This window comes from Falco naumanni, chromosome 6 (assembly GCF_017639655.2).
Source record: "Falco naumanni isolate bFalNau1 chromosome 6, bFalNau1.pat, whole genome shotgun sequence".
NCBI lineage: Eukaryota > Metazoa > Chordata > Aves > Falconiformes > Falconidae > Falco > Falco naumanni.
The window spans coordinates 18,308,040-18,335,110 of record NC_054059.1 but is presented as its reverse complement, the minus strand read 5'-3'; the positions used below and the strand labels follow the sequence as shown (position 1 = coordinate 18,335,110).

General features: G+C 39.6%; 1 protein-coding gene across 1 annotated transcript; it reads left to right on the top strand.

Annotated features, from left to right (window-relative positions):
• Window positions 1–75: 75 nt before the first annotated feature.
• GFRAL (GDNF family receptor alpha like) lies at window positions 76–27,071 on the top strand. Its single transcript, XM_040598734.1, is given in 12 exon segments — window positions 76–110; window positions 3,458–3,592; window positions 10,387–10,463; window positions 10,466–10,541; window positions 12,097–12,528; window positions 13,248–13,304; window positions 14,022–14,349; window positions 16,392–16,651; window positions 19,467–19,565; window positions 25,931–26,012; window positions 26,985–26,998; window positions 27,001–27,071. Coding segments are annotated over 12 exon segments (1,653 nt in total). The 5' UTR covers window positions 76–88.

Sequence of the window (27,071 nt, the reverse complement as noted above, 5' to 3'; positions counted from 1 at the left end):
GGCGGGTGCTGAAGGGGCGGGGCCGCACCGGCACCTGCCGCCCGGCGCAACCCGCTCGGCGCGGAGCAGCAGCCGCCCGCCGCCGGCCATGGCCGCGCTCCTCGGCCTCGGTAAGTGCCGGGGGAGGCGGGGAGGGAGGCAGCCCCCAGCCTCGCCGGGACGCCGGCGGCGCCCCGCGCCTCCCGGCCTCCCCTCTCCGTGGGCCCCCCGGACAGCTGCCCCCCTTGCTCCTTCCGCCGGGGCGCCTCCGGGCGGGGGCGGGCAGGTACCTGCCGGGGGGTCCTACCTCGGTGTGACGCCGCCCGGGCCCTGCAGCCCGGCTGCGGGCAGCGTGTCTGCAGGGAGGTAGGGCAGGAGGTAGGGCAGGAGGTAGGGCAGGGAGGTAGGGCAGGGAGGGAGGTAAGGCAGGGAGGTAAAAGGCAGGGAGGTAAGGCAGGGCAGCAGGACCCCCGGCGGTGAGAAGCTGGGTCGGCGAGGAGACCCTCGGGCGGGATGCCTGGTCTAAATAAACAGCCACCTGTTTGCTAAGTGGGAAGCGGTCGGTGGCGGCAGCGCCACACCAGGGGCCACTGACATTTCCCTTCGGGTCCGAACAGAGGAAAAGGGAAAATAAACAAAGGTGCTGTAGAAGGATTTCGTGGGAAAGAATACAATAAGATGAGTATATTTTAATTTCCTTTATTCTCTTTTTCCCCTCTCTACATATTGTAGATGTGCTGCCTCGCTTTTTAACACCCCACTACTCTAAACTCATCTCCCGCTGCAGGTAGTTCTGCCCTAGGTTTTGTTAGAACAAAGCTGTTCTTTATCACTTTTCAACTATATTCGACTACAGTTTGCCTTTCCCCTTTGGAGCTAGCTGTCTTGCTGCTCTGGCTGTTGGATAGCAACCACAGCTTCGTTTCCCATGATTCAGTATTATCTGCCAGGCAATAATTCTGAAATCTTGGGAGAGACTGCAATTTCTCTGTTCCTCAGTTTCCAATCTGCAAAATGAAGATGCTGAAATGTCCTTTGTTTCTTTCCATTTTAGACACCAAATTCTCCAGAACCGGGAATCTTACACCTACCCAGTGACTCAGTAGACACTTGTGCAAAAATACAGACTCCTGTAGAAATCTAAATTTATGTGTCTTCATGTCAAAACGGATGTCTTTAAAAGTTTTAGCTACAAACTAACTCTTCAGTGGCCTGAACTCTTCTAAGTAGAAAATAGTTGCTTAATACTCCATACACTAGAGCAAATAGCTAAAGTGAATGGCTAAAGTAGTAACGGTCAGTTTAAGCAGTTACAAAAGCTACAGTGCACTGGATTCTAAAATCATATAGGCCAGTTTGTTTTATGTATGCTTGTGACAGTATGCCCCCCATGTCTTGCTGAGAAAACAGAAGACCCATCCATAATATGTAGATGTAGAGAAATCCTTTCTTAGATTGAATTAGCTTCAATCACAGATTATGCCACTCAGCTCTTTACTTTGCAAAAGCATATCCTCCTTTTTGTGGGCACAGTTTCCAGGTGGGTTAGAAATAAACATGCTCTGACATAATCCTTACAAAGGAGCAGGAACTGCTAATTGTCTTATCAATCAATTTACTTTATTAGTTTTCAGTCAGTGGTTCTCAATAGCTGTCTTAATGGGGGGACATAGTGGAGGGGACAGGGATGGGACGACAGCACAGACTCTTTGTAGCACGGATCCTAATCAAATGTGTAAATCTTCCATTGTGTTAGTACCTACAAAACAGGTAAATGGTCATACAGCAAAATACCTTTTCTTAAAAAGATCCTGGGTTTGTAATTTTATATATATATATACATTAATTTTCACTCATAAAGTATTTGAAAACCTTTTTTTTTTCCCTTGTCATCTGAATAAATAGTGAGCAATTTCACAGTTAGAAAGAACTTTTGGAGACAGTCTTGGGACTAAAATAATGAGCCAAAATTGTCCCTATGGATGGGCCAGCTGCACATTCCCCAATGTCAAGTGGCAGGAGCCATTTCTACTTCCAGGTCTTCCAGGCTGACCGGCAGACACGGCCTAAGGGTGTTTCAGGCTGGAAATCACTGAAATCGCAACCATCCCTACACAGATCTGAGAACTGGCAGCAATATGTGCAAGTGGTGAAGGATTAGCACCAGCTAGAGTAAGCACATGTGGCCTCTCCTGAGTCTCGTAGGCACACTAGATGCTATTGCACCTGTCAGTTATAAAGTATTAAATGTTGCTTCACCTTTACCAACATGCATCCAGAAACTGTTCCCTATGGTAGCACTATTATATCACAGGTAAGCATGATTTCCAGAAGGGATGGCATCATCTCCAAACAGGAGTGGCTCTCTAGGATTATTAAAAGTGATATTTGATAAATAATTTCTGATTTCTCAAAGGTATAATTTGAAACATTTCATTTCTCTAGATGGGGTCTGGACAAGTCCTGGGGAAATATTCCATGCCTCTTGCAAATGATGTTTAAGGAATTAAGCAGTGATGGAAATTCCTCAAATGCCATATGAACTTACCTGAACATAAAGGAAAAAAGGAGACTTGGCCTGGGAGATTCTGTGTCCTTCAATACCTAAAGAAAACACTCCCATCAGGTGTTCAGCAGCTAGTTTGATAAGGCCTGAAATCAGTGTCTGAAACTTAATTTTATAGAAAATTAAGACACATGGTTACAAATTGGAGGTTGTGTTACCATGGGAATGCTGATGAAAAAGCTAAACCCCAAATGGTTTGTCTTAGCAGGGCAATTAAATTTTCTACTGATAAACCAGAGGTGATGCTGATTTAAAATTCCTCACTTTAAAACCTCCATATCAGTCTTCAGTTTCAGAACTTTTTTATGCAATTAACATGGCCATTAGGTTCAGTGCACTCAGGGAAGCAGGTAAAGACATAAATGTGGGGGTTGCTTTCACAAAATGATGCATCTGTGAAGCAAAACTGAAGAGGCTTAAGAGTACTGTATTAAGAAATAAAATCATATTTATTATCTAACAGTTGTGTAGCTGTCAAATATCTTTCACATGGTGTATTCCTAGGAATTCCTGTGTAGTGTCTAGCTTGATGAAATTGCAGTCCAAATAAAATGCTGTTTCCTCTGAATTTTATACTGTCTTCCTTTTTATAATTTATTACGGATCTTAGAACTGCAGTCATTTCTATATATCTATGGACTGATGTCATATATAGCTATGGTTGATGTTATAAGACTGGGGTAAAAACAATACAAAATATGCCATACTGCAACTCTGAAAATTTAAAATTAAAATTTAATTTTCCAGTTATGAAACCGAGGAAATGTTTTATTCTGTTAAAAAGTAACTTGGTAGAAAATTTGAATCTATAGATAAACCATAGTAAATTATATTGTTATAATCTAAGTGTAAATTAAAAAGGTCAGTACAATATCTGTTGTATTAAATAGTTGTTATATTCTGTTTTTACAGTGTTGTTCATGTACTTCACAAGTATATCTACTGGCCAGACTACTGACTGTCTGCACTTGAGGGAGCAATGTATAAATGCTGCAAACGGATGTCAGAGTGTCTGGAATGTTGTTGAAGATGTCTGCAATATTTCAGGTAATTCTGTATGCTGTATGCAGCTTTATTTTGAGTGTCTGAATGTTTGCATATTCAGAATTTATCATAATATTGCTGTGGTAACTGAACTAAGTCATGGAGAGTTCAAAGAGAAAATGTTGGCAAAAGGCAGTCAACTTCTGAAATCCTTGACAAGGGCCAATACCATTCTCAGTAGCAGTCACACTGTCTCTTCAGTAAGTTGATAAAAGAAATTTTTGAACTATGAACAAAGTCAGTCTGAATCAACTCAGAAGTCTGAATTCAGCAGAAATTATGTTTTTGTGGGATCCTGTTAAACAAAGACAGCATGCAGCTGGAAAGATTTCCAACCTTGTTTTCCATAACCTAGAGGAGTTGATCTGCCCCCTACCTGGAAGTGTTCGAGGCCAGGCTGGATGGAGCTTAGAGCAACCTGGTCTAGTGGAAGGTGTCCCTGCCCGTGGCAGGGGGTTTGGAACTAGATGATCTTTAATATCCCTTCCAACACAAAAAATTCTATGATTCTATGATCCTATGATCTCGAATGATACCCAAAACTACGTAGTAAAAAGTTAGAGTAATTTTAAAATATTGTATTAGAATAAGAAACAAATCAAATTAAGCATGCCTCAAAGAAAGCTGCATTACAGGGAGGCACACTGTATTTATTCAGTGAATAGTACCTACACGTCAGAGTGATTCACTTGCAGGGAGTGATGGTACAATAAAGTGTGGGTTATGATGTGACTAAGCCTCCTTGAATTCTCACATTCTCACATAAATGAAAGCAGGAACCCAATCTCTGTCTCTGTTTATTCCGCTTCCAATGCTTTGTGCATCATTTCCAAGTAAGGTATGTTTTAAGTGGGGGAAGACCAGATGTTGTAAGTTTTACCTGAAACTCATCCTAATCTCTGTTGCCATTCAGGTGAAAATGCTCCTTTCTCTGAAGGCCAGTTAAATTCTTGAACAAAACTTGGGTATTAGTCACCATTTCTCTCTTTCTTTAGATCCCTCCAAGACCTTGCTGTTAAATATTGAGTTGCCAGGTGCTGTGAATATGAAAGGGAGAAGAGTGGCAGTGCGGTGGGGTGGTGTCAATAGACCAAGCTAGTAATGAATCCTTTGTTGACTGATCAATTGATCAATTGATCTGTCAAGGCTACATCAGTAGTATATAAATGGACAGACTATTTTCTGTCCCTGAGATCAACTGTCATGGGGCAGCATTAATCCATATAACTGAATTGTCTTACCTCCATGCTGGCTGCACAAAACTGCCTTTTGGGGGTGACTCCAGGCCCACGCCACCTTCACAGGCTTGGTCCAGACCACACACCATGTAAAAAATGCAGCAGTATAGACACAGTCACTTGCCATTAGCCTAGCCCATGCCTTGGTCCTGGTCATAGATGCAGCCAAGGTTATTTAGGTACATAGCTGCCATTTCTAACAACTTAATTCCATAAGGCAGGTTCTCTGTCAGTGGGAATCAGAGGTATCTATATCTCCATGGAAACCTCCCTTCTCTTTATATTGACTTTGTTTGAACAAACCCAGCCATGTCATGGTCCTGATGCCATAATCTGTTCTAAGCCTCAGCTGCAGCAGGTTGATAAAGTAAAAGTCCCTCTGCCTGTCTTGATGCCAGGACCCAGTTTGATGTTTGGTCTGTGTGGGAAGCCAGGCAGCAGAAGATACTGCCTGACTTTGTGGTCAATAACCCATTGCTAGAACGTTCACCTGCAGTGTGCACTACCTGAAGGCCTCTGTCTGATTTGTTGCAGAGATTGGAACCCAAGCGTCCCAAGTCACAAGAGCAGTATTTAAAATAATTAGAACAGAAAATTCTCCGAGGAGTCCTTCTTAGTGTGTCCTGTTCAAGATGTGTATCTGCTTTGCAGATACTTTTAAGAACTTTAAGAATACTTTTAAGAACAGACAGAGTAAATGAAAAATACATGATAACCTAATGGTTACAACTGCCCCCAAAGGAACTGGGTTTCAGCTCATGTTCTATTGCATTTTAAAATATTTATGTGAAGTGGAACAGTTTCAAAAGATATGGCTGCTGTTTGAAAAAAAGTATTTGAATATGTAATACTTTCAGGCTCAAGACAGTGACCTAAAGATGAGGTTTCTAGAACAAAACCTCCTCCCCAAATCAGAAATTGAATTTGCTTCTCTCACATCATTCACAAAGGCGTTAGCACTGAGGCTACTTGACATAAAGATCAGGATTTGTACTGTAGCCTGTTCTGCGTCACACGCTGTAGCCAGCATGATGACTTCTGTGGTCTCCCCTTTGGATTTATTGCATTGCCCCATAACATGCCATTTCCCTTGCTTATTGTCCTCTGTGGTTATTCACTGATATTAATGGCACTTGTAACTGGACCAGAGAAACCTTCTGAAAATAAATTCTTGCGATGGCTTGTTTGGTTCTGCGTCTGTATATTTCCTTAGGATGATAGCCTTTGGCAAGGACTCTCCAGCATTGCAAGGTGCTCAGATACTGTGTTGGGTCTAGGACAAATTATTCTAAATGTGCTGATTAGATGCTGTGACCCAGAGGGTGTAAACCCACAGTCAGACAGCTGATGGTACCTCTCAGGGAGCTCACAGAAACAGTGACAGAAAACCTAACAGCAGCATTTTTACTGAGTGATGTTATGCCGTCCGTCAGGAGTACTCTGCATGTGCAAGACTAAAAACTTCACAGACGCGCTGTAGGAACAGAAAAGGCCCTTCAGTGCTGAGCACAAATGTGTTAGTTGAAGGCAATAGGCAATGGGCAAATATTCCTTTTGCTAGTTTCTTTATTAAAAACCTGTCTACAAAATATAATTACGCTCCTACTCTGTGATGTAAGTTCAATAACTCACTCCCTTGGGCTGCAACCTCCAAGCTAAATGTGTGCGTTATCAAGACCTCCATCTTCTGTTCCTCAGAGCAGGTCTGGTAACACCCTCCAGATGACAGCCTAAGTCACTCCTTTCTCTGTCAAACTGTCCGTCACTGCTCCCCTACTACTAGAGCAGCATTTTTAGAGTCCTCTGAGTCCAATCCTTCTTCCACTTCCTGTTTTGTGTCAAGATACGGGGGGGGGGGGGGGGGGGGGGGGGGGGGGGCGTTGGGGGGGGAGGGTGGTTGAAAATATCTATGAGTTAGCTTGCAGGCCAGAATGGAAAAGACTGAAATGTTTCATTTTGATGGAATCGGAACTTTTCACTTTGCAAATGTCAAAAAAGTTTCAGCACTGCACAATGAATATTTTAAAGTTCAGGATTTTCTGGGTTTTTTTCTTCCTTTATTTCACTGAAAACAACAGAAATTTCTGAGCTCTAATTTAACTGCGAGTATATATTTTCTTAATTTTTCAGAACTAGAAACATCTGGGTTAAAAAACAATCAAACAAACAAAAAAACAACAAACAACAAAAAAACCCAACAAACCAAAAAAACCCCCTCAGATCACCTATATATTAAGAAATCATATTTTTAATTAGATTTGGAAGTTTATTTTTCTTAGAATAACAGTTTCGTTGAGGTTGGAAGGGACCTCTGGAGACCCAGTCCAATCCCCCTGCTCAGGCAGGGTAAACTGCAGGCTGTCTCCCAGGGCTGTGCCCAGTTGGATTTTGGATATATCCAATGATGGAGGCACCAAAACCCCTCTGAGCAACCTCTTCTGCTGTTAGGCCACCATCATACTAGAGAAGTTTTTTCTGGCGTTCAAGTGGAACTTCTTTTTTTCCAGTTTGGACCTCTTGTCCTGTCACTGGGTACCACTAAGGAGCCTGTCCCTGCCTTATGCACTCCCCTCCCATCAGGCATTTATACACACGGGTTATGTGTGCTGGACCGCCCCTGAGCCTTCTCTCCTCCAGGCTAAACAACCCCAGCTCTCCCAGCCTTTCGTTGTAGAACAGATGCTCTGGCCCATTAATCACATCCGTGGCACTTTGCAGGAGCCACTCCCCTATGTCCATGTCCCTCTCATCCTCAGGCATCCAGCACTGGACATGGGGTCTCACCAGCCCTGGAGGGGAAAACCCAGTACTTTCCTCAGCAGTCTGCAGGTGCAATTCCCTCTGAGATGACTGAAGAGCTGACTGTGCCCGAACAGAAATTATCACTCTGGAAGTGCCACTTTCTACTCTGTCATGCTTCTATCAGTGGTCTCATGTACATAAATTATAGTACATACAAATAAATCAATTTATGAATAATGGCTGCTAAGCATTAGGTCAGGGATCATTTTTTGTAAATGCCTTGGAAGCATATGTATAGGCTAAAATATATTACATATACTTAATCAATGGCAAAACAACAGTAATTGAAAACCAGCAATAAAATATTTGCTGCTGTTCATCACAGCTGAATCAACACAGTGTACAAACAGACCAATACTGATAACAGGTTGTTTCTATACAGCTTTCAAGAGGCCAGGCAAGGGAACGCCATAAATCTGATGTGCTTCCTGATTCTGTCTGTGCCTTGTGTATGTTCGTAGCCCCACAGCTTGCCTCCCAGCCCCGGGCTGCCAGCCGCTGTGATTCACCGTGGAGCACGCACAGCGCACAGGGCCACCCTGGGCACAGCCCCTGCTCCTGACCCCTCACCACAACTCACATAGCTGGGGATCTGCATAAAATATACCGGGATTTGTGTTTCTTACTGCCCTACCTCTGCTCACCTCCACCCTTGAAGTGTCCTCAGTAACCTGAAGAAGACAGTCACAAATTTTGTAAATTAGCTAACTTTTACACAAGCCCCTCCTTTCCTTTCTTGCTCTTTTTCTACCCCTGGAATTTGTCCTCCTGAAACTGTCTCCTGCAATGCTTTTATTATCCCTTACTCGCTTGATAAAATATGGAGTAGAATATCCACCCACCCACCTCCATAAGTCTCCATAGTTCCCATATCACCATATATTTCCCACCCTGCTCTTATGGTCAGAGAGTGTTGTATGCCTCTGGCCTTCAGTAGATCTCCTGAACTGCTTGGCTACTGGAGAAAGAAAGAAATGTGAGGGCTAAGGGTCAGGGTCATGCGCTACAGAAGTAGGTAGTAGGTAAGTTGGAGATGGAGCTGGAGAGGTACAGGCAAGCCCAGGCACCATCACCTCCACCTTCGCTGATACAAGAGGTGAAGTGGGAGCAGAGGCTGGGGACTGCAGCTCTTGCTGGGCTGCGACATCCCCTGTAGCAGTGCATGTTTTAATACATCCTCAAACCCTCCATAGTCAGCAACAGCAACTAGAGAAAGGGCAACACAGACACTGTTTGAAAAAGGATTTTGGGGTGGCGGGGTGGAGATGCACGCTCTGGAATAGCTGGTAACTCATTCTTTCAGGTACAGGCAAAATGCCCTGTTTCCTCCTACAGGTCTTCACCTGGACTGCCTTCTGCTACTATTTAAATAACATATATATAAATAAGATATAAATAAGATATAAATAACACTAAAACTCTAATCACATTAAAGCTGGACACACAGCTGCTAGCTTTGCACTTTTACTACATGGTCTCTGCTGCTCCACACTAGCCACCAGGGAAGCAGCAGTGCAGGAAGCCAGACATCACCGTGGGCAGGGCAGAGACAATAGCATAAGCGCTTAGCAGATTAAAATATGATCCTCATGCTGCCTCATGACCAGCCTAGATCTTGTGAGCCACATACTCCTTATCTTATATATTGTGAGATACTTAATATCTATGAAGCGAAGAGAGGAAATGTGCTGGTTTGGGGGCCTGCATACCTGTTTTGTCAAGGCAGACCATGGCTTTCACAAAATAAAACTTTCTTAAATGGTATTAAACTGCTGCTTATGTAACTTTCTTAAGTAACTTCTAACTTTCCTAAGCAATAATACATAATGAAATACGTTGGAAATCTTTTAGTCCATAAAGTAGAGGGCTGATTGATTTACCTTTGTAGATTTACAAACTAGTACGCTTTCTTTATTTTTACCACACATACAAGGAAAACACGACCTGACAGCCTGTGTGAGTGGGTCGTTGAGTCCAAGTGCACATGCAAGCAACAGGCTTGAAACTGGACAGACAAACTAAGGATTCTGCATTTTATTTTAACTTCTATTTTATTGTTATTATACAAAAACTTAAGAATCAGAATATTCTTGGACTCCTTCAGATTTGTTGTCATTGCAAAACTTAGGCAGTGAAGTTGTTCTTTAAGGTAGCAGTCCGAGGGTATATCCAAACAGCCAGACATTTGTAGGCTCGTGCAGTCCTCACGTGAGTGAGGGATCTGAAGCAGAGATGACAACTCTCAGCATGGGGTTAGCATCACCATTACCATGGGGCTGTGCCTGCCCTCCTTCGTCCCCTTCTCTTACTCTGTTACATGGCAGTACCTTCACCTGGCCCACACTGTGAGTTCCTGTCCCTGTACCAGCAACTAAATTTCTACACAGGAACAAGATGAGTGTCTCAGCGCCTCAGTCCAGAACGTGCCCCTCAGCTCCTGTGCATCTTTTTAGTTTGGTCTCTGTGTCTCATCTACCTAGAATAAAAGGTAAGAGTTCAAGGGTTTGTGTACTTTGGAAATGAGAATAGACATTCTGGCAATGGGCCAGATCAAATAAAAGGCGGCAATATCATACCCACAACTTTATTATATCACTCTAAATATTATTTAAAATTTGTAAATTATGACAAGTTTTCAAAAAAAGCTAACTTCAAACCATCTTCTCTTGGAAAAAAACATTATTTTTGTGCTTCAACTGAATTGTTTTATGTAACCATAAACATTAACAACATTATAATTTTAACGGTGAGTTCTAGGTAATAGATGCAAGGCAGAAGATGCTATTGGATGTAATAGATTTAACCAGGTCCTGGCTGATAAATACCCAGAATTTAAAAAAACTGTGTCTGCACCACAGCTGATTTTTGTATCATCATGACTTTGCTTGGGAAACAGTGCAGCATTAATAAAGGTAACAACATAAAATTTTAATTACAAAGAGCAAAAAGAAATATACATTTTTGTAACCTTCATTTTAACTGGATTCAAGTTTCTTCACACATTTCTTAGATCTAATAATTTCCCCAAAATTTAGTTTTGTCTTTTCTATGATATTCACACTCCAACATGCATACGAAAGCAATGCCACATCTGCTTTAACATAAGCAAAGACAATAAAATGCATGTGAGAAATTCAAATGGTTTCTAAAGCTCTTGCTCAATCCAGTGGAAAGCAAGAAAGAAAATACAATGTGCATTGAGAGCTACCCATGCCCAAGGAGGTTTGAGTGCCACTGGATCTATGTTACATGTAGAGAGCCAGATCCAGCCACCTTGTGAATGGAAGTGTGAGTGAATGGGGACACACAGTTGTGCACTTGTGTCACATTGTGTTACAGGAGTATCTTCGTACATCTAGGAGAGGTTACTGAATGTGGGGAACAGTTACTACCTTCATAAAGCTGTACACAATATATAAAATGCATCCTTTTAAAAATTCTGTTGTGATCAATGGGCCCAGCTCCTTTATTATTAGGGTTTTTTTTTATTATTCTGAGAACTCTTTTCCCTCCAGAAAGTCTATATCTGTAACTGGGAATTACTTGATGTATGAAAGGCTTGCAGTTTCTGATCCAGGGTCTCCTGGAGTAATTAGCAAAGCTGACATAAGAGAGGTAAAATCAGTCAGCAAATGAGTCTGAAAAGCAAGCCCAGAGGTTGGTTCCTGGCATTGATCCATCGCTCCCTGTTGGCACTAACCAGTGTGCATCGTAAAGTAGTATAATATATGGCTTTATAGCAGAGGAAATAATAACATTCTGATCTGTTACTCCTTGCCCAAAATAAGAAGAGTAGGTATCTGAAGCCTGATGTTGATGTCACTGGAACAGTTGCTTTTGCTTCTAGCAAAATTAAGTAATTTTATATTTTTTTTCTGATTGAGATTACATTTCTCACCAGTATAGCAAAAAGTTTGCATGGACTTACACTAGTATAGGTTTTACCTACAGATGATATTTTATGGTGTTGGTAGATACTTTCAGGAGTAATTATCCCTGTCTAACTTAAATGCCTGGTTTAGATAATGAATGAACCATCTTCTGGAATTGCCATTCTCTCTTTACAAATTACGTATTCAATTAATACTATAATCCATGATATGTCCAATCTGTAGGTGGTTAAAACTATGTAAGATTGACCCCTTTAGATATGATTTTAGTGAGGGTTTCTTGTATTACTGTCAGCAGCTGAATTGTTAAAGTAGACTGTATTATACAGCTATCAGGACACAGTAAGCATTCATTAAGATTCACAGTAAGAATCACATTAAGAATCACAGTAAGATTCATTAGTCTGCAAGGCTCTGAAATTATTATGTATTTACTTACAGCTCAGAATGAAACTAGAGCTGTTTCATTCATTTTGTTGCATTAAGAAAATTGTCCTTTTCCTGAGTTTGTTTTGAGATGACCAGCGATGATACTCCATCTTCCATTTGATTTACATCTCTGTACCTATTTGTACAGAACATTTGGAAACTTCCTCAAGATCAGATACTGAGCTGAGTTTTAGGCAACACAGAAACACCAAAGGCCAAAGACACCCGGAAGAATTAGAGAATGACTGCAGTATTGCAAAACAACGCTGTCGAGAGGACCCTTACTGCTTTTTAGTGTACAAGAGCTTCCAGCGAGCATGCCAGGCAGATGTGGCAAAATGCAGGCTCCCGATGGTCAACCAGGAGTGTGTGTCAGCATGGAAAGAGCTGAGAAAAACTGTGCTGGGAGAGTGCAAGTGCTCAGAGCCACTTCAGATGAGATGCATTAAAATATGGAAGGGAATATTTAACAACGCTTGTTTACAATACTCTCAAGAGAGCCAGGCTTCAGCAGCTAGTGAAAATGACGATGATGATGATGATGATGTTGATAATGAGAAAAATCAGGACACCGACACAGGTTAGTGGTATTGCAGCAGTCTGAATGCTTTCATACATAACAGCAGTGTGCGTAAGTCTGTGAAATTTTTTTTCTTAATTATTTGCAGTTTAACATTGGAAACAGGACAGTTTTAAGAGCTTATTTAGATGCAAATGAATAATTTGATAGTAAAATCATAGATCATAGCCTGAGTGCAAATATTATTGTTCTTCAATGTGTTTATTTGATACAATCTTTTCCAAATAATTTCCTTTTAGTATGCCACTGTAACTAGAAACAATATAAGACCAATAACAATAATTTTCTAGTAACAAGAATTGTCTGCTTGCCTTGACTTTAGATCATGACAAGCAGTTAGTTGACCTTGAAAACTGGGTGCACTGCTGACCCCATCATTAGTTCATGCCTCTGGCCTTCATTTATTCACCAGAAATCTGATTTTATGCTGTGCTGAGCAGTTCTAAGAACTCTTCTTCAACTCACAGAATCTATAATTGTGTGGAGAATGTTATCAGCAGCCATTGATAAACTGTGCTTTCACCCCCCAAAATTATAAATATGCATAACAATTATCTTAGAGTTTGTTAACAAGCTGACAGGTCCTATTTGGTCAAGTTAATTCATTTGATTCTTGTCCATTTCTACTACTGGCACTATGCCATCAACACAACCAATGCTTTAAAGTTAAAAAGTAAGTTAAGACATTATTTATCACTTATGCCTTTTTTTTTTTCTAGACAGTATTAGTACAGAAACAAAATTACAATGGAGTTTATCTGCTCTCTCCAAACAAGGTAAGTCTGAACTTACTTATGAATCCTAATAACTCACTTTAGTTCTGTGTTCAGATAGTGTACAATGTATCTTGAGATTAAAATGAATAGTTTTCATTCAAATTACTGAAGAGCAGTGAGTCAATAGGTCCAGCATATTTTCAGTGAAGCTACTGGGTAGGTAAGAATCTAAAAATGTCAGGAAACAATCCTGACCCTGTTAAATTTACAGAGGCAAATCTTATCCCATAAACATTTTAGAGTCAGAATTTCCTAGATCTTTTTGGAACCGTGTATGGCATAGGCTAGAAATACCTAAACTAGCTTTAAAAGCACAGAAATGTCATTTGCAGTCTCTTCTCCTTTACTTATTACACAGCCTAGCACAAGACTGCTTGCTGGAGTTCTCAGTGGTTTCAGGTACCTGCTAGCCACTAGCTTCCAGGAACTGTTACCATGAAGAAGTCTCCATCTTGCTAGTTTTCACTTTCTTCCCCCTTATTTATCTGGCAGGGGCAGAAACTTGCAGGAGGGTTGCTTATGAGGGCCAAGCAGTGGAAGGGAGAAGTATGAAGATCACAAAATGGGCTTAAAAGGGGCAATGCTGGAAGAGCTGGACCAGAGTTTTTGGGAGTCAAACTTGTTTTTAATGGGAATGTTGCAGCATCATCGACTAACAACCATCACTTGAGAAAGGTTTTCTTCTTACTTTCTTTTAAAAACTGTTATTCTTTTTAGCATACAGAGCAAACAGAACCTGTTTGGAAATGAACAAGGAGTGTGTTGAAGACGAAGTATGTAACAAACAGTTGTCCCTGTACCTTAAAGTTTGCTCAGTAAATAAGAAATGCAACATGGAAGAATGTCAAACAGCCATGAGGTTCTTCTATCAAAACATGCCTTTTGAAGTTGCCCAAATGATGACGTTTTGTGATTGCACCCAGCCTGATGAATCCTGTCACAGAGCCAAAGAACTTCTTCATGGCAAGCCCTGTGCAGTTACTGCAGTTCCACCCCCATCGTGTCTGAATGTAATCCACATGTGTGAAGAGAATGAGTTGTGCAGGTAAGTAGAAGAAAGATTTTGCCCAGTAATGTGCTTTCGAATAATGATTTGGTAAACAATGTTTACATATATGTCATATATCTCATCTACAACAAAATTATATTCTGCACTGTACTGTGTATCATCACTTGTGTTTGACTTCTTCACAGATGTCTGCATCAACTGTGGTAATGCCACAAGTAATTCCACAAGTAAACTGAAAAATTTAATTTCCAGAAAGATCTGGAATCTAGCACAGGCTTTTCTTAGCCTGTTTCATGATGCTTAACTGCATTTCTGCTGGACAAACTATGCCATTGAGTATTTTCATTATCACTTTCTTCAGATAGCACCTGCCATCCTGCACCTTTGCCTTCTAGCAGTTTGCACAAAATGTGCAGTGGACCAGACAAAGTTTGTTTGGTTTAAGTAATTGCTTCTTCTACTGCAGAGTCTGACCCTTTGTACCCAATGGCCATACAACCAACTTGGCCTGCCCAGAATTTTTTTTTATTCTTTTCGTCTCAAGCATACCGATATTTGAAAAAAGCTGCCCTGAAACATGCACAGATCACCAAACTCATGAGAATAATGCAGTTGCCAGATTTGACTTTATTTGTAGAAAACATGCGACAGGATTAGTCTGTGTTAGTAGTTCTACATAATTGCCACCATTTGTGGATGATCAATTGGCCCGCTTTGTTTTTCAGTGTAGTCACCAGTTCCCTTGTGGATTAGGCCTGAATCTTACCTCGAAGTTGCGCTCTAATTAACCTTCAGTCAACAAACCCAGAGGCCAAGAGACGGTTTTAGTTCTGTGCAGGCCATTCACATTGACATCAGTGGGAATTGCCCCTTTTTATGTCAAGAAGGATTGGGCTACAGATGTATATCTGTGCATGTGCATGTGTACACATGTAATGTCATAATGGAGACTTGCTGAATTACCCATCGTTTTGGGAACATTAATGTTTCCTGGCACTGACAGTAAGTGGATATAATTACCAAAATTAGTCTATGAATCATGACTAGCCATATCTGTAAATCAGGAGGTGAATGAAAATAATTCCATTAGCACAGAGGTGGCATCTGCTTTGAAACCTTTGATTGTATAATGAAAATATTTACAATAATGTCCTTGTCAGTGTTGTAACAGCCCATGCTTTTCCGTGTGACTTGCTTGTAACAGCTACACAACATCAACGGTAAATTAATAACCTAATTTTATGATTGAGGAAAAGATGTTTTAATGTATTAATGTACAATGTAAAACAGTTTACTTTTATCATTCCCTAACATTTAATGGAGGTGATAAATCGGTTTCTAATTGATATCTACAGATTTCTTAGTTAACTTTTAATAGATGTTTTCTATTATCATTCATAGTGCATTAAAGGCCAATTTTATTATATCCTAAGATTAGCAAACTGAAATAATTTGAGATTATTGAGCTGGGAAAAAAGTTAATTCTTCTCATAACTAATCTCTGCTATCAATCTTTAAGTTCAACAGAATTACTTCTAATTTTTCCTGAGTCTTGGACATTTTGTATTGTGTTAGCATTTGGGGGGAGGAGGGATTGGCATTGGGTGTAGATTATTTTATGTAAAATAAGTGGAATATTCATTCTTCCTTCATGCTGCCCAGCAAACTGGCCCACTAGAACAGAACCTAGTGTGGTTTCATTGTGATGACTGGTCTAATTCCTCTAGCTGCATTTCTTCTCCAAGGATCCGAGACTGTTGGTATTCACTCTGATTTTTTGCTGAACCCTGGGAAAACCTCCACAGGTGTTGGTTAGAAGTGGAGTTGCTTTTTCTCAAAAACTTTTTCAGTAAAACCAAGTTTTTCCTCAAATTGCAATTTTGCAGATTTCACTCAAACCAATTTGGTGCGAATCAGAGCAGAATTTAGGCCAGATATCACTGAATATTGTGATTTTTTTAAGGCTAAAGGGGTACCTTGGAAATACACTCTCTTTTCATGATCATTATTAAATGTCTTTTTGTGAAAACACAGAGTTCTTAAACTGTCATGGTATACTTCTGGGTTTTTTCCACCAGGAAAAAATACACAGCTTTTTGGTCAAAGTGTTGGAGACACGTGACAAAAAAATGCTACGATGATGAAGATTGTCTTGAAACTTTAATCAAGGATGACATGCCCTGTTCTGCAAATGTTGACTGCAAAGGAGCCTACATCAGCAACTGGGGCACGATGCTGCGTGTGGAGTGTACCTGCCAGAATGTGCCTCCTGCAGAGCAATCTTTGTGCAAGCTCTTCCATCACATGCTTCACAGCAAATCCTGCTTCAGTGAGTTACGTGAGTAACACACAAAATTGTAATGAATAATCAGTTTTAAAGAGTATTAAAATGTTGACACACCAAATCCTTACTATATCTTTGCTACTGTTGATCTCAGCAAGGTTTATATCTGCGGGTTTTAAACTCAAATCAAAACACAAATTGCAAGTACAGTTTTTTCCTGTTATTTATATTAGCAGTAAATGAATAAAATTGACTAAGTCTCATTACATGAATTTGCTGAAATAAAAATAAAAGATTAATTTCTGGGGTCTGTATTATTACTCAGATTAGAAGTCTTCCTATGATGAGCTAATTTTGTACTTTGGTACATTGTTTTTACAAATAATATGATAAATTATGTTGGGTTTTCTTTTCTTCTTGGGAGCTAAATATTAGTATAGCTCACACACATCTAGCAATTTAGCAAATGCCCTGTTTGCCCCCACTTACTGTGCTGTGGGTCACATCACAGGGTGGTTCCTCGAGTCCTTCAGCCTAAAACTGAACCTGAAGGTTCTTCTGCCCCTCTGCAAAGCTCCAGCTACATCTAGGCATCCAGTCCATGGACCAGACTAAAGACCACAGTATCCTCGTCTCCTCATGTCTCTGATCTACCACACCAGCTATTCTGCTATATAAATCCTCTTCACATATACTATTTGTTAGTGCATCTTACCCTACACCAGTCGTCTTCTATATGTAATTATTAAATTATTATATAATTATACTAGATATTATATTATATATTTTTATATATATAATATATATAATATATAATATATATATATTTTATATATATTATAACATTGTAATATAAACCTAGCTTGGGAGATGTAACTGTATCTAAAGATTTTAGTGAAAAGCAATGACTATTTCATAGTTCCATCTGATGGACTGTCTTTTAAAAACGTGTATCAATTGTGTGAATGTGTTTCACTGAATGAATTAGCTAGGTTTTTAGTTTTAGTGGCCAAAATAGTGTCTGGTGGGCTGATAAGGGTGTAATTTTTTTTCTTGTCACTCAGAGTCTACCCAGAAATCAAAATCAAGTTGCTGAAACACTGTCCTTAAGCTTAGTTAATCACTACTAAAATTCACTCTGAGAAAAGATTAAAAATCTTATAACTCCCCTGGAAAACTGATACCATCACACACTTAGGTTTGAGACTACTGGCAGTGATTTTGCTAATGAATGTTATTTATTTGTTTGCTTGTTTTATGGCTGTATTTAATGGTTCAAATGAGTGATAACATCATTGTATTAGTTACTCTTTACCTACAAAGCAAAAAGATGTCCCTCATGTCATCATAATCAAATAATTGCTCATGAGCTTTTGCCATTCCCTGAAGCAGTCTCAGGATAAAATGTTTATTTTTTGTGATGGTAACTTCTGTAACCTAATTGGGATTGAAAAACAGAAGCTTGCTTGCTCCTGTGGTGCGACAAATTCCTGCTAGTTAGACAAAAACAGTTTGGGGATCCAGGGCCTTCAGCTGAGTAAAGGATTGGCACCTACTCTACAGAACATTTCCAGAGTCTTGTGAATCTTGCTTTTATTTTTTCTAGATGTCTAGTTGTAATGTAGCTAAACTGAAGAGAGAGATGGTTATGGGTTTGATTGTAAGGCACAGTGTTAAATGCCATTATCTGTATGGCAGTTCAGAGTCATGGAGTGAGTGCTCTGCTGCAGACCTCACCCAGCCCCTCCTGCTAACTCATCCATCTGGCCTAGGGGTGAACTTTGGATAACGTTCACTCTTACGCTGGTGATGATTTTTAACATTAAAGTCTTTCTAAATAGGCAAATACACAGGGCTAGGAAAATGGATCTTTGCTTCTAGAACTGGTGTGAACAGACCTACAAAAGATGTCTACACCATCACCTCTTCCTACTCTTGGTACAGCACTGCCTTGCCACAAATGTTTGCTCTTGTGGCTCTACTGACAGGTTTAAAGCTTGCTGCAGGGTCAGTCTTGCAGACAAGAACTGTGAGTAACTGCGTGCTATATGAGACAGAAGCACAGTGTGGAGCAATGCCAATGTAGGATCGGTGTCACAACAGGAATAAGCAAAAATGCCAGTGACAGAAAGTAAGAAGTTAAGTTCCTAACATCCTTTAACTCTGGGTTGTACTTTTGAATCTCACAGAAAAAAAAAAAAAAACAACTATTACAAGGAGATTTGGTCCATTGCTATTTAGACAATGTTCCAGGCTGCAAACATGGGCCTTTGTCATATCATTTTCATTCCCCTTCTTCATTGCACATAATGTGAGTGACCATACATAGTCTTGTATGGTTTAGCCTCTTGCTCTGTAAACTATTCTACTTAGGTAAACCTTTTAATTTCAACAGAAGATACATATTTTCAGATACATTCCTGAAATCATGCCCGCTAAGAGGACAGGCCTTTGTGGAAGAGCTGACTGAGGTCTAGCAATTCATTTGGAGAATATGCTCTGCCTTTTAGAAATGACTTCAAACTACTAACCATTTCTGATCCCTTCTATATTGGCTTGGTGGGACCAATTATTTTGGTGGGCCTATTTCTAAAACAGTTTATGTGACAAGAGAATTTAAGCTGTTTTGAGGTAAGGATATTTTTAAAGCACGCTTGTCCCCTGTGAGGCAAACTACAGGGGAGGTTTAAATGAGATGTGAAAGGAAGAACTGTCATTCACTTTGTTCATCAAGTATCAGTAAACAATATTCTTAAATAGCTGCCTTTATAAATTCTGTGACTCTTATCAAAGCACCAAACAGCAATATTCACCTAAATTATTATTTTAAAGTAATATTTTGAATGGGTATTTTCTTTCCAATATTCAGGTAAAATTTCTAATAAGAAGAAAGGTTTTCATTGGGTAAATACAGAAATGCCAGAAGGAAAGCTTTCCAGAGCACAGCTCCATTCTTCTTCAATTAATGGTGAGTCTGGACAAACCACTCCATGATTTTAAGAGAAGTACTCTTGAAATTTCCCCCATGTATGCCAGAATAAAGGTTTGATTCCTTTGGGTGGGTTCAGGCAAGTGAGCTCTACCTGTTGCTGCCCCATTCAACATAATGCAGAAAAAAATCTCCTTGTTTGGCTTTGCTTATATAACCACAAACTAAAGATAATGAGACTGAATCAACTTCTCTGACAAGTAGTTTTGAAATAGATGTCTCACAATCACTACATTATAATTGGGAAAATTAACCTATTAAGCCCACCAGAGCCTGACTCTCCATATAGTCATTAGAGAGGAGTAGCCATCATGTGTAATACAAATTATTAGCTTTGATGTCACACCTACTTCTCTCCTACCTCTCTTGACTTTTTGTGCCATAGTTGTTACAGCAATGCAATTAGGAAGCCACAGTAAGTGGTCTGAGGAGGGGCTTGTATTACAGTCCATCAGACTACCTTCTCATGCAACAGCAGGGCATGCAGTTGCAGATCATGATATCCCACGGGCTGAAGAGCGTCATCTGGTTTTATTTCCATGCATTTACAGTCAGAAATTAAGTGACATAAATTTATAGGATATTGAATTAATATACAAATTTTCCCATGGCTTAAATAATATTAATTTTATATTTCCTTTTGAAAGACCCAATTACGCAGTGAGAACACTAAAGAGCTTAATGCACAAATATCGACTCTAATGAGAATGACCTATTTTACCTTCTGTGGGGCAGATTACAATACTCCAGGCATTACTATGAATTAGTTCCCGGAACTGTTCATACTGAACACCTTTAACAGTGGAAAAATAATTCAAGCTCTGTGTGCAGTACAAAATGAAGGGACTTCTATAATCTCCACCCTTCAACTATTGCTGAAGTGGGCAACCTGGGACATATAAAAATAGATTCATGGGAATGGTATTCCTCAGACCTGTATGTGAATAATTAAGCATTCAGCTGTAACTTTAGCATTAAAATTACTTAAGAATCATGCGTGTCATCCAAGTACTCTGTGTAGCCAGAGAAGAAAGTCAGGGACCCTCAGAAGAAGATTAATCCCACCTTTTCAGACTGTCTTTGCTGGAAGTGTTGGCTTCCCTTTGCCGGCTACAGAGGGAGCCTGAATCTCTAGCTGGAATGAGACTCCAGTGGTTAAACAATGCAAGTTATAATGCAAGAAATCCTGCTCTAAGTGAGAAAAAGTAAAATGTGAGATATTTTACCCCTGTGACTAGTTCTAACTGCAGACCCTTTCCGTGGATAAAATGTATTATACATTTCCCTCAGAGATTCAGATAAATGTTTGCTAAAAGCAGCCTGCACCCAGTTAATTCTGCTCCCATTGAAGTCTGAATACTTTCCAAAAACCTGTCCTTGAACTCTTAACAGAATTTTGGATGGCCTTAGAAAAATAGTAAGAATGCTGACCAGCTTAAACCATACAATAAAATATTCCTTCTATTGGAGCTGTCAAGTACACTAGATGGGAACTCTCTAAGCTATAAATGTCTCATAGGAAGCCAGGTCAAGGAGAAGAATCTGATTCAGAATATCTACCTGATGATAAAAACCATATTGCAAATTGTTTCATAAATCCCACTGCCAAAAATCTAACTCGGTATCTTAGATTCATATGCTAGTAAATGTGCATTACTCAGGCTGCAAAGGGAGTTATCATCTTTACAAAATATTTATCTTTACTGAAATCAAATCCCAAGAAGAATCCCAGGGTGCAGAGGCAAAACAGTTACATTGTCAAATATGGCCTTTTGTGTGTGTGAAGGTATTTGAAGGTATTTGAAGGTATTTGCTTCTTGGCTATTTTCTGCTTGAAAAGCAGGAGATACAGTTTGCCAATGTCATGCCCCTACATCAAAGTCTCAGAAGAATCCTTTAGTTAGCTTGTCATTGAAAGACAAAAGGATGTCTTTCACCAGTTGAGACTAATGACCACCTATAGCTGAAGATGCCCAGAAGAAATTCCAGATTTCTTAAACTTTTTCTTGATTTTATAATTAAAAAACACACTTACTGTTCAAAAAACAATAAAATTTCTCCATTCTATTCAGTGGCATTGCAAATCATGCAATTGGATAAGACTGGTTTTAATAGAAGCAGTCTTTCACAATAAATAACAAATTTAAACATATATCCATATATTCATATATATTAGTAAATATAACTATGTTTACTTGGAAGAACATTATTCCAGCTTTTGCTGTAAGCATATGATAACAGAATTGTGTAAAAATCTTGTCTGGGTTTACTCTCAGCCACATGCCTAGGATGGTACCAGTCAAGCCAGTCGTCTGTGGGCTGATACAACCCTGTTAGCAAGATGTGACATGGGCAGAGTCCTGACCATATAAAAGTTAATGAGACTTGCTTAAGCCTAGATGGGGCCAGAACTTTAAGTCATTTTGGAAACAACATCAAAAAGTGATAAATCAAACAAAAATTATCCAAACTGCAAAAATGTTGTTATTGCCTACCTAGTTATGCACTTTCAGCTTGGTTTTGGCTTTATCCTATGCAAATTATCTCCGTGATTTTACAGATCTGCATAATTTAAAAGATTGCTTCCCACACTTTAATTTGAAAAATGATTGATGTGTGAAGATAAGAATTTACTTTGATCAGCATAGAGCTTTGGAGCTAAGGTATTCTTTGGCTGGAAGAGAAAGCTAGATATACAGAACTCTTATCCTGTTCTTGTGAGATACAATAAAATTGGGCTTGACCCAAAACTATTGAAATTAATCTCATTTCGTCTTAAATCGTAAAGTTATCATATATTTCCTACTGAGGAGTTTTGCCATGCTGAGGCTCTAGATAAACAAGTAATTGGCAGGGTTTATCTATAATTATACCAGCTGCTGCGGGAACTGAGATTAGTTCAACTCCAGTGACTTTAATTTGTAAGGTATGAAACACTGTCAATGTGACCGTTTTATAAATGTAGAAAAAAGCCTGTGACAAGCTGTGGGCAGCCAAGAAACCTCTGAGTACCCACTGGAATTAATCTGCCCGATGAATATTCACAGCCATTTCACTATGTATATGAAAGAGTGTAATCCCACTAATTGTTCCAGCTGCCGAGCCCACAGCAATCCTCCACCAAACCTCATGACTGGAAGTGTCCGTTGTCTATGTAGACAGCTCGAGCTAGTGCTTGGTGGTACCCGCAGCCCCAGTCATCATGCCCCTGAGGTTGGCAGCCCATCCTAGGAAGGGCAAGACACGCATCATGGAGCCACAGTGGCCCTGCTATAGACCAGCCCCAAGATGAGAAGGTCCACAAACTTATGACTACAGGCCATCTCCACAGGACAGAGCAGCCCTCCCAGCACCTCAAAGCCCTTTCCCTGGCAATGGGAATAATGCTCTCCACTTGCATCGGTTCATTCTCTGCAGGACAGAGCTGGAAGCATCTTGTATTTTAGCCACCTCCTATTATAAGTCCTTAGACACTGTCTGCGCCTTTCTTTCTGCATGGTACATGCAGATATTTGTATTCCTTTCTCCAACTAGTCAGAGAACCCAAACCAGGTTTGGTCTTCTGCACCTCAGCCAGCTGAAGAGAAACGCTGAAATAGGGACAGCTGTTTCTTAGAAAAGTAATGGCATAGGCACGTTACGTACACTACATTTTCTTACCACTTCTGCTAAGAATAGGAAATTATTCTAACTTTTAGTCATGCTTTTAATGCTTGTGATGGATCTATCTGCTCTCCAGAGCAGGTCGAACTCAATGATCTTAAAGGTCTTTTCCAACCTAAATGATTCTAGGAATTCTATGATCCCAGTGAACTACGAATGGGCACACAACACGAAAGCTAAGGCTGTTTACTGATCTGTAACTACAAACGTGCCTAATTCCAGCTGGTGTTTTTATTGTTTGTTTAGGGCAGAGTTTTTTAAGCCTTACCTTGTTATTAGATCATGTTCAGATGGTCAATACCACGTATACAGGGATCAAAATGGGATAATACAGCCTGTTATGTAATACAGGAATTGAAATGTGGATTCTGGTACTTTTCATGGACAAGATTTGGGATGAACAGAGCCAAGATTTGATATCTGTATTTCTTAACTTCCCTAGCACTATTTCACATTTCAAGAACTGATTTGATATAGATTAATAGCAAAAATTTCTACAAAATAACCTTTCGATTTTTAAAGAAGGGCAGACTGCCTAGCAAGAAACTGCCTATCCCCAACAACATTTTTAAGGGAAGATGAATAAGCACATTCATTTAGTTAAACCACAAAGAATATATAAAATGAATAATTAGCTCTTCACCACAAAAATGTGCCCTCTCCTCACCTTACAAATTCCCTTACTTCTCAGAAGGTAGGAGAAAATACTTGGCTTCTAGCATGATCTCATTAGCATCTCTCTTGTGTTCCCCCTGGAAGTGAAAATGTTATAATCAATGTCTCTTTTACCAGAAATTACTTCATCAAAACTGTAGCATTTTATAAGTTTTTGACAAAAAGCAGAACATTCTGATTTCATTTGATCATTTCAAAGTGTTTTGCTTTATCAAACTGAAACACTTTTTCCAACATTTTAAAGAAAAATATTACAATGTTTTGGTGACATTATATTAGCCCATTTTTGACCATCCATGACTGTTGCTCCTAATAATTTTCCTAGTCTTGAGATAAGTGATGTACTTTAGAAACTTCTATTTGCCTTAAATTTGTACACCTCAACTTCCACTTCAAAAAAAGTAGGAAACTTCTTCCCCTACAACTTCTCCTGCAATTGCAGAAAATTTTAACAAATGACTGAGTGTACAATTAAGATTCAGAAACTTTTAAAAAAGCCTAAGATACCATCTTTTCCTAAAACTCATCATCTTTAAGAATTGTTGCAACTTGAGAAGAGGGCCAACTGCTGATCTGCTTTTCATGTTAACATCATAACATGTTAGCATGTTAATGATACCAGCAGTCCTGCACTGAGACCATGATAGGCCTTGCCTCCCTTCCTTCAAAAATGCACCACATGAAGTATCTTTCAGTAGCCTGCTGCATTAAGCAGCGTGTTTATTCTGTACAACTTGTGATAGTTCAGTCATTGCTTTCGTTTTTCTTTTATTGGAAAACTTGGCATTTAGATAGCTTTTTGAGAAAAGGTGAGCATCATCCCGCAATAAAAACCAGCAGGTCCAGCATCCTGCTCAGCTCTTTCCTATTGCTTGCTCCATCGTAGAATATATACTCAGTCTCTCTTACTGGAGCCACTCCAGTATCCATAGTGCCTGTGTTTGTAGTACACTATACATCTGCTGCTTATATGTAGTGTATACAGAAATGTCTCATTTAGGGTCTGTGCACACATATGCACGAACACACGGAACACAATAATTGATTTAAACACCAGATTTTGGCCTTCTCACAGTCCAGAGAAGTGGCTCAGTGATGGGGCTGGGACTCCATCTCTTCCCCAATGAATGTTTCACTGCCTATGTAAGGTAGAGGAGCTTGGGAACAGCTAAGGCCCTCTGCATTTCAGTTCCTATATAAATAAATGTTATTTAGTTGTATAAACACGACAGAATCAGTGCAACAGGAAAGTAACTGAAAGGTCTCGTTTTATGCTCATGGCTCTGGATATGACTCCTCTTGTCCAGTCATCTAACCTCTCAACTTAAACATTTCCTTTAGAATATTTGATCAAAACTGATGGATTCATTCCTCCAGGAAAAATAAGTTTCTCCTCATTTGGAAAACAGAAGTTGAAACAGCTCCCAGTTTTTCAACAGTTGGAATTTTGAGCACATAAGCTGCCTAAGTGACTTTTTGGTGAGAAGCCTAAGAGAAAGAGGAAACTTCATGGGCACGGGGCCCAGAAACACAATGTTAGATCCCATTTTACATTAATTTGATTCTAGATCAAGCTTTGCTGCGCACTGCAATTTTCATAATATGTGAAAAAGGAAAAGTCTAGCAGGTAAGAGCCAGGTCTCCTCTGATACACAGAATAAAGTTAACACCTTAAAATCAATGGGAAGAATATTCCCGAACACAAATCTGAGTAACAAGCTGTTCCCCAAGTAGAGTAAAAGGTTGTACACATGTACACACATGAAGTGCTATCAGAGCTGGTATTTACTAAAAGGAGTCTGAAGATGATTTTGCACCAACTGGTGAAGGAAGAGTTTATTCCTACCATTGGCATGCTAGGTCTTTTTCCTCCTTTTAATTACTTAAGTCAGAATTGATAGCTAATTTAGCTTACATATGTATGCATTCCAATTCAGATCTCAAATCTGATTCTTATTACTGAAGAAGTAAATGTTTCATGTCTGCTTTCTGTCTTTTCCTTATAGGTGAAACAGTCTACATTATTGCCTATTCCTCCTGCATAGTTCTTATCCTAGGAATAGTCCTGTTGACTCTCCTGAAGATCAGGTAATTTGATAGGCATTATTAATCATGGGTTCTAGGAAACTGGAAAAGCAGAAAATAAAATGTTTTGACTTAGTTAAGAGGTTGGCATTGCGATTGTCTTTAAACATGCCCCGGTGATGGAAAGAACTGACATTGCGGGTGTCAGCAGGGAGGAGTGAAATACGATGCATATCTACAATGCTCTCCATTCATACCGAGATCCCAGGCTTCAGGAGGTTTCATTTCCTGTCCCATGGCAGGGGAAGGTGAAATCTGAATTCAGAAATTCTGCGAGGCTGCCTTCCTAGCCCTGTAGCAGGCAGAGGTAATGCAGAAAGGAAATGAGAATATTCAGCATTATAACATATTTAGAAACCGAACCGTGAATGCTGCTATTGTAGTTAATATTCTTGCCCAATGCCATTCTTGCTGATAGGATTCTGTAAACATTCACACACACACACAGAGTACGAGAAACTGCCCATACACCGATGCTTGGTAAGAAAACAGAAATGTGCATTCACTTAGTCAAATGAACATGCCCTTTTCTTAAATGATACATTTTCTTGGACCAAATTAAATGGCCAGATTTCAAGAATTACACTGTCAGATGATAGGTAACAGAACATGATGTAGCAGGAGCTATATATAGTGGGAGGGATATTGAGTCAAATTTCATTATTAAATTCAGAGGCAGATCAAAGAGGAATCATGCAGAAAAATGCAAAAGGCAAGTAAAGGATATAGGAGAACAGAGGCTTTCTCTTTAGGTTTGCAGTTACAGGAATATCAGCATATAAATAAAACTCAGATTTAAAGAATAGAGGGGATGGAAGAAAGAGCAGTACATTAATAACAGTGAAGGGAATTATTTTATACCACAGTGTTCATCATAAAAAGAGGGGAATTTTGCCACTGATTTCAATTAAGCCAGAGTTCAAACCAAAAGCTGTACAGTTTATTGTTAAATACATGCACATTCTTTGTTTTCAGAGCCTGCAGAAAAAAAATGAGTCAAGAAGTTCCTTGCCAGACCATTCTTCTGAAACATTTATGGTCCATTATAAAAATCACAGATGA